At 41.9% G+C, this 12871-nt stretch overlaps 1 protein-coding gene across 2 annotated transcripts in view; it reads left to right on the top strand.

Moving 5' to 3' along the window:
* coq8b (coenzyme Q8B) overlaps nucleotides 1-12871 on the top strand; it is a 49741-nt gene that overhangs the window by 13628 nt on the left and 23242 nt on the right. For both annotated transcript variants that reach the window (XM_056301814.1, XM_056301813.1), the window contains exons 6-8: nucleotides 1891-1965; nucleotides 4238-4357; nucleotides 7523-7608. In XM_056301814.1, coding sequence (XP_056157789.1) covers nucleotides 1891-1965; nucleotides 4238-4357; nucleotides 7523-7608 — 281 coding nt within the window. The remainder of the gene's footprint in view (nucleotides 1-1890; nucleotides 1966-4237; nucleotides 4358-7522; nucleotides 7609-12871) is intronic.

Below are 12871 nucleotides of genomic sequence, written 5' to 3'. Positions count from 1 at the left end.
TTCATCCAAATCACTGTGAGCTTGGCTGTTCATGCCAGATGGACTGAGAGAGAACTTGGGTTGGTTAGAATCAGAATACTTTATTTATCCCAAGGGGAAACTGAGTTACACAACAAGGAAGGGAAATGTGACCATTAGAAAGTATAGAATGGTAAATGGACTGCATTTCTGTAGCACTTTTCTGGTCTACCAACCAGTCAAAGCGCTTTACAATGTATGCCTCACATTCACCCATTCACACACACATTCAGACACTGATGGCGGAGGCTGCCATGCAAGGCGCCAACCTGCTCATCAGGAGCAGTTAGGGGTTCAGTGTTTTGCTCAGACACTTGGGCACGCTCTCTGGAGGAGCCGGGGATTGAATCAGGAACCTTCCAATTACTAGACAGCCCGCTCTGCCTCCTCAGCCATGCCGCCCCTATAGCCATCCAAGCACATCCTTCAGGTTGATTTTTGTCAGTTGCTTGGACACTACAACAGCCACTTCTTGACAGCGGCATGCACTTTTTTTGCAGGAAAGCTATGCTTGCTTTATTCTCCAATGCTGCAGACCTTCAGAGTTGTGTTATATCACTTACACTAACATGGGTTGCCTTATGGTATGATTGGATAACCCGTTTGGAATTCCAAATGTGTTGCCTTGTTGGACCATGTTTTGTATTATGCAGATGACAGAAGAGTAAATGAAAGTTGCACAGAAATGAGTGTTTGGTGACGGTTGTGTAAATGTAAAGTAATCAAGGATAGGTTTGCCTTTACAGTCTGCGGTAAACAATGATACCCATATACCTATAACATCATGTTTTTGCTCTCCACCCTTATTACATCATTGGCTTTTTATAACCCTGACTTTGTTTCCAATTAGTATTTTAACAAGTACTCAGCACAGTTTGTTTGGAGCGATGTAGTTGGTAGCAGAGTTTTTAAATGAATTTCATAGAACAGAATTTGACCAGTTTTGGCATGGGATAAGCTGTATTTGTATTTGCTATTTATATACAATTAGGATAATGACTGATGGTCTTATGCTTTTTACATACCAAATATTCCTATATTGTCTTTATTATATTTAAGGATTTTATTTTGTGATAATTCAGAGATGCATGACTGCACAGACTGTGCAAGGGCGTCTGACATACTTTAGCAATCTCAGGTATACTCATTTGTAGCTCTGGGAGATGAATTATGCTAGTGATTGTGATTCTTGTTTGGTCTACGCCATAGCTAGCTGGCACTTGAATCTAATCTTGAATGAATCTCAAGGTCCTTTTGCAAGCTGCACTGATTTCCTTGCATGTGACAGTCATTACTTGTCCCATTCCCTCCATTTACCGCTCCACTCTTAAAAAACACAGCCATCATTTTCATCACTTTGTCTGGTTCACCTGCACATGGATTCAGGTGTATCGGTTTAATTTGCTTAGATGTTTGTTGATGACGCTATGAACCAACCCACCCCCAGACTGCGATTGGACAACTGATTACATTGAATTTAGGCACAATTACAGCACAGCCTTTTGAGATAGTTGTGCAGATTTCGTTCAAAGGTGTTGTATGGATTCCAAAATGTCAAGAAAACCATATCTCATTTAGGAAAAACAATACTACCACATTTATATTTCAGTGTGCGAGAAAATTCAAAGTGAAAGAGTCATGTCTGTCTTTTGCTTTCATTGTTAGAAAACAATGTGTGAATTGTATGTCATCATGTTTGATTATGTCACTTGCATTTCTTGCAGGCATGAATTCCTTTCAATAGTAAAAGCCCCTTTTTAGTGCAACTCACTGAAGTGGAGTTCCCCGGTGGTGACAGAGGCTAACAGGATCCTAAGTATTGCATTGTGTCATTGGCTGCAACTCAAAGGCTTTTTTCTGTTACTGCTGCAGGACTGGCAGTAGGTCTGGGGATTGGTGCAATTGCAGAGGTGGCAAAGCAGTCCCTTGGAGGAAAGCGAGCAGGAGGTAATGGGTCCCTCTTGTGTCTTTGTTTATCCTTCCCTGTCCCCTATTCTCCTGTCTTCTGGTGTCATATTCCCTTCATATCAAGCGTTTGTGCTCATTGGTGGAAGTGGCAAATTCAGTAGACAGATGGTTAGTTTGTGGACCTTGTAGATGTTTTTGCCATGTTGATACCTACCAGGAAGTGGTCTAGCTGACCAAGACAGTCATTATGACCGTTTTGGATTTTCGAAGTTTAATAACTTTGTGGGGGAAAAAAGATGCAGACCTGCAGCTCCCTGAATTCTCCTAAAATTGCATATATTTGCATTTAAAATGAGTTTTAGATCAATTGTGCAAAAAAGGTTATGATAAGATCTACTTAAAATGACCATGAGCTGTCAAAATGGCCGCTCGCAATTTGCACATGATCGTGCGCGTCGTGTCACTATTTACGACGTGTGTTGGTCACATCATTTCCTTCGCGAAGTTCATTGCTCTGTCCTAGAAACACACTAGCGTTCCCCAGAGCAGAGACTACTACTACTACTATTACTACTACTACTACTACTACTTTTGGCTGCTCCCGTTAGAGGTCGCCACAGCGGATCATTTGTTTCCATCTCTTCCTGTCTTCTGCATCTTCCTCTGTCACACCAGCCACCTGCATGTCCTCCCTCACCACATCCATAAACCTCCTCTTTGGCCTTCCTCTTCTCCTCTTCCCTGGCAGCTCCATATTCACTATCCTTCTCCCAATATACCCAGCATCTCTCCTCCACACATGTCCAAACCATCTCAATCTTGTCTCTCTTGCTTTGTCTCCAAACCATCCAACCTGAGCTGCCCCTCTAATATACTCGTCCCTAATCCTGTCCTTCTTCATCACTCCCAATGAAAATCTTATCATCTTCAGCTCTGCCACCTCCAGGTCCACCTCCTGTCTTTTCATCAGTGCCACTGTCTCCAAACATAGCTGGTCTCACAACCATCTTGTAAACCTTCCCTTTAGTAATTCTTGCTGGTACCCTTCTGTTGCAAATCACTCCTGACACTCTTCTCCACCCACTCCACCCTGCCGTCACCTCTCTTCTTCACCTCTCTTCTGCACTCCCCGTTACTTTGAACAGTCGACCCCAAGTATTTAAACTCATCCACCTTCGTCATCTCCACTCCTTGTATCCTCACCATTCTGCTGTCCTCCCTCTCATTCACGCATAGGTTTTCCATCTTGCTCCTACTGACTTTCATTCCTCTTCTCTCCAGTGCATACCTCCACCTCTCCAGGCTCTCCTCCACCTGCACCCTACTCTCACTACAGATCACAATGTCATCCACAAACGTCATAGTCCACAGAGACTCCTGCCTGATCTTGTCCGTCAACCTGTCCATCACCATTGCAAACAAGAAAGGGCTCAGAGCCGATCCTTGATGTAATCCCACCTCCACCTTGAACCCATCTGTCATTCCAACCACACACCTCACCACTGTCACACTTCCCTCATACATATCCTGCACCACTCCTACATACTTCTCTGCAACTCCCGACTTCCTCATACAATACCACACCTTCTCTCTCGGCAAACTGTCATATGCTTTCTCTAAATCCGCAAAGACACATTGCAACTCCTTCTGGCCTTCTCTAGCCTAAATTTGATTATTTCCAACATGTCTGGTTACAGACGCTGTTACAGACGCACCATGACCATCACCGACGCGCTGCAGTATTTACAGGCCTTGGACAGCAGCCATTTTAACTTGTTTGAAAAATAGTATTAAAAGTTGTTAAAATGTTAATTTTGGTCTCAGTTAATTTCTTAACAGACATACTAACATATGTAATGCATTAATATCTCAATTGGGTATTTATCTTGACAGAATATAGAGTTTAAAAACCGCAGTGGTCAAAATGACCGCCCATAGTCGTTTTAGGTAGGAATGAAATTCTGATAGTTCTAGTGTTAAATTCAACTCGTAAATAGGCTAGAAAACAAGAGTACGGAACAAAGGCTGTAATCAGTGTTAAATGATGTTAAATGATGAATAATGCCCTGGTGGTTATGCTTTACTATCTATAAGTGGTATGTTCAGACTTTGAGGTTCTATTTAAAAGCCTCAGGTTGATGTATGGAGCTCCTCATTGAACTCTCCTAATGCTTCCATTCACACACTTTGATTCCAATTTGCACACATAATGGAGGGCATTGTATTTTGTATCATTGCTCATAATCCTTTTATCTTCTATGTGTGCGTGTGTGTGTGTGTGTGTGTGTGTGTGTGTGTATTTGTTTTGTAGACATGGGTGCCCTGCTAGACTCTCCTCTTCTGTCAGAGGCCAATGCTGAGAGAATAGTCAGCACGCTGTGCAAAGTCCGAGGGGCCGCACTCAAGATTGGGCAGATGCTCAGCATACAAGGTACACACAGTAGCAACAGAACTGTGGTAAAATTATTTTCAGATCCAGGTGGACGATGCAAGTCAGGTGTAAAATAGGGTTGGGAACCGAAACTCTGTTCCAAATTAGAACTGAGTAAAAATGCCGGGTACCCATTAAAAAAAGTTCAATTTTGGTTCTTATCGGGTCCTAAAAGCAATATAAATCTTTATTATTGCCAACAGCGGCTACATATGTCTGCAAGGACTTGGTGGCTTTTATATATATATGTGTGTGTGTGTGTGTGTGTATGTGTATATATATAGTATATGTATATATCTGCCAGGACCTGTCTACTTTACGCATCAACTTAACCGTACCTGCGTATCCGTGTCCATTTGTTTTGATACGAGCTAGCGGTTAGCATGTTTGGCTAGCATCACAGCAGCAGTTTGAAAGATGGACCGCGGTAAACGGTCCAAAGTGTGGCTGTACTTTGCCAAAGAAAGCAACAATAAGGCTGAGTGCAGTAAATGCAAGGCAGGTTACACCTCAAATCTGACCAAATGCTTAAGGCAGCACGGTATCGATTTGAAAGAATGTACAGTGTTTGACGTCCTGCGGTCTCCGACTGCGAATGTGTCAGACTTGGACAGTGCCAGCGCATCACGAGCACCTCCAGTAGAGCCTGGGAAGACAGCAGGCCGCGAGACACCATTCTCTGTTGCGATAAAAGGAAGTATGACCAAGGAGAAAACTGAGGAGTGCCACAGAGCGGTAACGGCTTTTGTGGTGAAAGGGCTACACCCATTCTCAGCTGTCAAATCCCCTTCCTTTAGGTAGGGAAGGTCTAAAAAAAATTTTTTTTTCACAAGTTTGATAGTGGTAGCTTACTTGTGCAGTAACAGTTACTGTCATGTTGAATTTTTATTTGCAGGGAGATGACCCGGGCCCTAAATTCAAAATATACTCCTCCCTCCAGAGATAGTTTGAGCAGTCAGTTGATTCCTGCATGCTACAAGGTGGAAAAGTCTTAACATTTTAAATATCTGAGCTCAGTAATGTTAGCAAAGTTGCCTTAAGCAGTGCCAGCTGGACAAACATTTCCCAAGATCACTATCTTACAGTGACAGCGCACTGTTTCACTGAGGGAAAGATGAGACAAAAAGTACTCAGAACAAAGGTGGTCTATACATCACAAACAGGACCAGTGGTGGCTGAAGAAATTAGTGACATCTTGCAAGAATTTGGCATTTTGGATAAAATAGTGGCTGTCACTGTTGAAAATATCACAAACATGGATGTGGCAATAACAAGGCTACAATTCATAAAGCTAAGCTGTTTTGCCCACACACTAAATCTTGCTGCACAAAGTGTCTGCTCTCTGACATCAATGGCAAAACGGACCGCCAAGATCAGGGATGTTGTCGTCTGGATGAAGCGGACATCCATGGCACAGCCTGTGCTCCGGAAGAAGCAACAAGTCTTAAGTAAGCATCCCTCAGTTCACTTCTTTAGACCTTTTTACAGGACAGCTCATTTAAACTGAACTATTATGTGCATTTTACAGGAAAAAATACATTTGTTAACACAATGTAAGTAACATAACATACATCTCATGTCTTACTATGTAACTAACTACACCAAATAAAAACTGGATCTCATATTGATAAGATAACTATTGTCTGTCACAAAGCACCAACATTTATTTTAATTTATTTAAAACACATTTAAATACACACAGAACAGGACAATAACTGTTCAAATTAAAAAAAAAATCTTAATTTCCTATGCATTATCAATTTTAAGTCCATGTGTGTTGTTTCATAGATCTGCCTCAACACTCCCTAATCCTGGATGTTCGAACTCGTTGGAATTCCCTCTACATGATGCTGGAATGATTCCTTGAGCAGTATCCTGCAATCAAAGCAGCCAGCTTAGACCAGCGTCTGAGAAAGCCCATGGAGAGGGACCGACTTGCTCAACTCATGGATGAAGATTTCCAAAAGGCAGAGGAGTTCATCCATCTGATGAGAGGTTATTTACATTCACATTCTATGTTTCATCCGAAAAGAGCCCCACACACAGCCAAGTCCTTCCAATTCTTCAGAAGCTGGAGAAGCACTTCACTGTAGAAGACAGAGACAGTGTTTATGTCCAGCTTGAAGTAGGCTGTCTGGCAAAGCCTCTCCAAGCGGTACCAGGGTGATGACATCAGACACTTCTTGAAGAGGCCACTGACTGCACTAGACCCACATTTCAAGCGCAAAGTGGAGGACAGGAAAGCTGACTGAGTCCAAGCAGCCAACAGAACATGCCCATGGAGAAGATGGTGTAGCAGTGCAGTCAGAGGAGAAAAGACAACAAAGAGAAATTGAGGAGAGTGAGGAAGAGGAGGAGCAGCCACCTCCCTGAAAGGGGGCTATAATGTCTCTGCTGGAGGAGCTTTTTGCTGCTGAAGATGACCTGAAGATGAAAATATCATTATCAAACAGCACAACGTCCATTCAGCACCAGACTGACAGAGAGCTGCAGATGTACCAAGAGATGCCACCAACAGTGACATCTGATGAGCTTGCTGCCTGGTGGTGGAACAACAGAACCACATATCCTTTGCCATCAGAAGTGGCATTTTCATATTTGTGCATGCAGGCCTCCTCAACCCCAAGTGAGAGGGTTTTCTCCACTGCTGGAGACACTATTTGTGCAGAAAGATCCCTCATACGACCTGAAAAGGCTGTTATGCTGATCTTTCTGAAGAAAAACTGTTGAGTTATTTGTTGCATAGTCATACATACATACATACATCTTATAAGCAACAAGAAGCTGAAAATGTTATTATCCACGAATGGTTCAACCGTTACTTCTTTCCACTGTGTTGTTGTCAGGTATGAGAGATTTGAGCATTTTCCACCTCTAATTATCTACAAATATGACTATGTTGTTAGGACACCAGTATTTTCCTTGGATGAGGTGTTTATTTATATGTATTTACATTGTTAATGTTCAGTTAATGCTTAAAAAAATAAAGATATTTTTGTTATCTAAACATTTGACCTCTTTTTTTTTTTTTTACCATGTTGGAATCAAAACTTGGAATCGATAAGAACCGGAATTGTTAAGCAGAATCAGAATCGATAAAATTCAGACGATACCCAACCCTAGTGAAAAGGTATGTTATTTTTCCCCACCTTGTCCTGGTCATAGATAACTCCTTCATCAACCCCCAGCTGCAGAAGATCTTTGAGAGGGTCCGGCAGAGCGCAGACTTCATGCCGGCATGGCAGATGAAGGTGAGCGTGTCTAAACGTCAGTGCGCGCTCTCTCTACATGTTGGTTGACACAAAGCGTTCCTGTTGTTGTGCTCAGTAAATACTGGCAGCTACATGTCTTTAGGTCCTGACTCGAGCTCTAATCCTTCTTTTTACTGTGTTATCATTATTGAAATTGATGAAGTATTTTGATAAATGGACACCACAATGTAGTACTTATATCTTACTGAAAATTGGTCGCACTTTATTTTACGGTACACTAATTAGATGTAACAAGCCGTAGTTTGTGTCAAATTAAACTAGAAATATGTTCTTTATTAGACAGTAAACAAACAGTTTAATACCCTAATTAGACTCCATATACCTAAATTATGCTGTAATTAGAAACCGCATATAATGCCGTATCAGACCTAAAATATACTACACTTAGACCTGAGTATACCAAATTATACTCCAATTAGAAACCAATTACATCTGGTCGCTCCTTCACATGTCCCTCATTGCCTAGAGGATGTTCTGTGGAGTCCCGTGGAGTTTGTAGGTAATAATACATAGCCTACGTAATACATGCTTCCTCAATGCTCTACTCACATACCAGTTAGGCCATCAGATCATTTAATGCCATGTCACTATCTCACCCCAGCAGCATTAGGCTATGGAAGATGCCAGAACATTAGGCTATGGAAGATGCCAGGGCATTAGGCTATGGAAGATGCCAGGACGTTGCATCTTTATTTCCCACCATCGGACCCTCATTAGACTTTTAGAGGGTAATTTGTGCCACATTACAACAGAACTATGCCAGAAACTAAAGTGAAATCCATCTTTATTTCCTTCTGTTAGATCCTTATTGGACTTTCTTCGAGGGAAATCTTGGTTGAATAGCCAGTTTTTATTGGCTTTGCACTTACAGTGACAGCTAGCTAGCGACAGAATATGGGTGTTGTTGGTTCCGCTATCCTGATCTGCATGAGGTTAATGCAAGAGGTATTCAGTAAATTATTTAAAACTTAGATGTTACAATAATACTGAGAGTTTAAACTGCAACTTAAGAAAAAAATGATTCATAAAATCATACTTCCCATGTCTTAGCATTTTTAACTTTTAAAAGATTGATTCAAGACATTTTAATACCAATTAAGGCCTTATTTTTAGATGAATGAATTTAATGCCTTTTAAGACTTTTTAAGGATCCACTGGGAAATTACCCGGGAAATTACATGTGTTAATTTAACACCACGCAGCTCAGGATAGCGAAACCAGCGACACTCGTATTTTGTTTGTGGCCGGAAGGCTTAGAGCAGCCGATCCACTGTTGCTAGCTAGCTGTCACTGTACCCTGGACAATGTGCAGAAGTGCAAATTCAATGAAAATTTGCTTTTGAACCAAGATTTTGTGACATGGCACAGACTAGTGCCAGGCAATGTGTATGAGGCACGCTGTATTTTGCACAAGAAGTGTTTCAGACTCGGCATGATGGGGTGAAGAAAACAAAATCTTGCTCTCTTTGAGGTGGCAAACATTCTGCAGGATGATGGCGATCAGCTCGCCACACAAGCTGAAGGAAAGGCTGGCACGAAAAATTGGCAGAATTACAACAGGTGGAGGCAGAATTGTCGACAGCATTTAGATTGGGACATACTCTGTTTTTTGCCAGCATGTTGTCCTGTGATGTGATGCTTCACTAAAAGACAAAATGCTTACTGGATATGGTGGAACAGCTGTCCTACAGTTCTCAGCCAGTTGTGCCTTTTTACTGAGAATTCATGATTTCTATGTTGTTTTATGTTATTGTTTTCGATGGGTTCCAGTCAAAAAGTTTAATTTTTTAAAAAGATTTCAACAATTGAAATAGATCATCTAACTTTTTCACTGGACTAAAAAAAGTCACGTTTCATGTTACAATAAACACTTGGGCAAAATTGTCTGTAGGTCTCTTCACGACAACACAGACACAGGTCGGTTCTTTGAAACGGGCGTTTATTGCTTGGGCACGTCTTGTTTTTCTGATACACCCATGTCTTAGTCATGCCATGAGAACTATATTTGTGAATGAACATAACATAAATACATCAACAAATTATATAGTACATATCATGAAAACAAAGGAAATACAGACTGGCACTGAGCGTGAACATGAAACAAAGGCATTCGATATCTCGTTGGTCGCGTGTCATGAAAAGAGGTTCTTACATCCTTGGGAGTCTTGAAAGTTTCTTTTGACTGTCTGCTTTGGCTTCAGACGTAAATAATTGACCTTTAACATAATATATGCAGCACTTGAAAACTTTTTATTCTAAGAAATAATGTCCATATGGTTCGTCAGCAATGGCAAGAAAATAATTTCTCTCATCATAGCTTTTAGGACCCAAGCATTGTGTCAGGCTGCCCTTTATATGCCCAAGCGTGTGCCTTGTTGTATTTTAACTGTAACACTTACACTCCCACCAAAATCACTCATTAACTTGGAATGTGAGATTTACATTTAAACAAAATTATGAAAGGAATTGATCAAATGGTTTAAGTCTGAATGAATGTGACCTTATGTATGTGACTTAGTTGGCATCAAGTAAGGTAACTACCTTGTGAATAGGTCTTTCGAGGTGAACTGATCTAGTAAGTGGTTTTCCCTTATCTAGTGTAGTGTCACTGACTAGTAGCTTCAGTTTTGTCTTGACTGTGTGAACATGGGCTTTGCGAAGCTCAGGGTCAGTCATTTCTACTTTTCCCACCGTTTCTTCTTCACGTGGAAGATTCTGCTGCCAAAGAAAGTTGGATCCTTTCAACCAATTAGACTCTTTCAGCTGAACTGCACTTCATTTATTGTCTGGGAGATTAGGTTTGTCCATCTTGAAAGGAAGTGTGAGTTCGTAGTGGCTATCTTCCCTCTGCCTTATATTTTCTTTAACTTTGGACAAGAAGAGAAGGTCTTCCTGAGGAATTGGATTATCATCTGCAGTGATATCTGTGAAATCAGGTTTGAGAGCCTTGATTATATCTGTTGGATTGAGATTGAGGTCTTTGACTTGAGTTTTGCACACGAAGTGTACCTCTCTCTTTAGCTCAACTGATGGCTGCACAGCAGGTGTTACTTGTCACGCTATGATTCGGTGACTGGTTCCTATTGCATTGCCATAGCCATTTGCTGGAGTCACACAGCCACTGACGCTCCAGCCGAGATCAGTTTGCTGTGCATACGGATGATTTCCTTCTCCGGACAGGGTCTCACTTGGAAGAAGGGCTTGTTGGCAGTTATAGCTGATCAGAAGGCCTACTTCACAATCCAATGGTGGTGGACTCTTGTCTGCTAATTTTTCCAGATGAGGCCATTTTAGAGCCGTTTCAGAAGTTGGAATGTGCAACCTGTCTGCTGGAATGAACTCTCGTGTGAAAACTGATGGCAACGGAATCCTTTTCTCTAAGTTGTATCCTCTCACTTGTAGATTTGACAGTTTCTGACAAGGTATGACTGTTGACTTTGCAGACATTGTGGATAGCCACAAACTGGCATTCTCTTTGTTTGTGTTGAGATCTTGGACCTCTTGATCTGGCTGTTCCGTGGATGAGACCCAGACTGGACTGCTTCCTTCAATAGGAAGTCTACAAACTTTTTGAATGGTGGGTACCCAGCGTTTGCTTGTCTAGCTTCCATCGCTTTGCGGTTCCATCTGGATACCAACCAATCGGACAATTTCAGTAGAATTTTTTTACTCTCATTGCAGTCATTGAGAACTTCCAATGTCTTAATGTGGGGCATTGCGGCCTCGCAGCTCTTGAGGAAGTCTGCAAATTCTCTTAGTTCACAACCATCTTTAGAGCTTATTTTTGGCCATCTGTTACGTTCCCTGTTAAAGGTCCAGGGGATGAGGGGAAGTAACAAAGAAAATAAAAGTGTCCCGGGGGAATAAGAAAGGTGGGAGGCGGAACCAGGTGTAAAAACAAACAGATTTATTAACAGAAATTAACCCTAAGTCAATATATACAGTAACAATGACAACTAAAGAAGCTGGCAAATAACCAGGCTTAGATAACATAACAAACTCCGATCAAACCAAAAAACGTAACAAACAATAACAATAACAAGTTTCACGCTCCGTCTCAAGGAGTAATGGGTATCGACATAAGAGCTCGCTCTCTGGTTGACAACAATGGCCCACTGGCATTGTCGGGTGTCTCTCTCCAAGGTATATACCCAGCTGATGAGAAGTTGGGGTCACCTGGGCTCAATCAGCAGTTTCAACGGAAGACGGGGCATTACCTGGAGGGGGAAAATTACAGACACGCAGCACTAGGGCCGTAACACCCCCTCCCATAAAAACAAACCCTAGGTTTGTATACAAGAGGGTAGTTGTACACAACACATGGCACTAGGGCCGTAACACCCCCTCCCATAAAAACAAACCCTAGGTTTGTATTCACGAGGGTAATTGCACACATAACACATGGCACTGGGGCCATAACACAATCCATGCAGCTTGTCTCTGAAGGACTTCCCAATAATAAATGGGTCTCCGAAACATTTTTCCAACAGCTGACAGGCTGAGTCGTATGCTGCTTTGGTGCCTAGTAGGAAAACTCCTTCAACGACTTTCTTTGCAGCGCCACCTAAGTACTTTCGTAGGTAATACAGTTTTTCATTCTTTGGAATGTTTTTCCTGCCTATCAATGTTTCGAAAGATAGCCGCCAGTCTTTGAATTTCAAAGGATCTCCAATGAATAATGCAGGCTCTGGTGTTGGAAAATGATTAGCATTTATACCTTTTGGTAGCATGCTGACCAAATCAGCTGTTCTGCACTTGGGGCATGGGCATCAAAGTCGGTGGAGCTTGAGGTACCAGTTGCAGACTTTGGGGACTAGGAGCTTGACTCATAACTGGTAGAGGTTGAGGAATGAATGGGGGACTTGATGCATGGAGGGCTTGGGTTGTGGCTGGCAGAGATTGAGGAATAACTGGAGGAATTGTGAGGTTAAGAACTTGAAGTTCTCATACTGGTTCAACATCATGTAGCAAATCGATTGGTTCAAATTTTTCTTCGACTTGATCGTAGACCTTTACTTGAGCTCTTGCAGCATTCAACTTCTTCACTTCTTCTTGGCATTTAAGCTTTCTACGCTTGTCTTGCATTGCTTATTGTCTAGCTAAGTTCTCAGATTCAAACTGTGCCAGCCGTTGTTTATCTTCAGCCTCTAGCCTTTGAAATTCTGTTGCGTCCCTTTCTTGTTCATCCAACAACTGCCAAAACTACCTGGGATGCAGCAGCTTCAGCCGCAGCCTCCGTTCT

Source organism: Lampris incognitus, unplaced genomic scaffold (assembly GCF_029633865.1).
Source record: "Lampris incognitus isolate fLamInc1 unplaced genomic scaffold, fLamInc1.hap2 scaffold_155, whole genome shotgun sequence".
Classification (NCBI taxonomy): Eukaryota; Metazoa; Chordata; class Actinopteri; order Lampriformes; family Lampridae; genus Lampris; species Lampris incognitus.
This window is presented reverse-complemented; position numbering and strand designations above follow the sequence as displayed.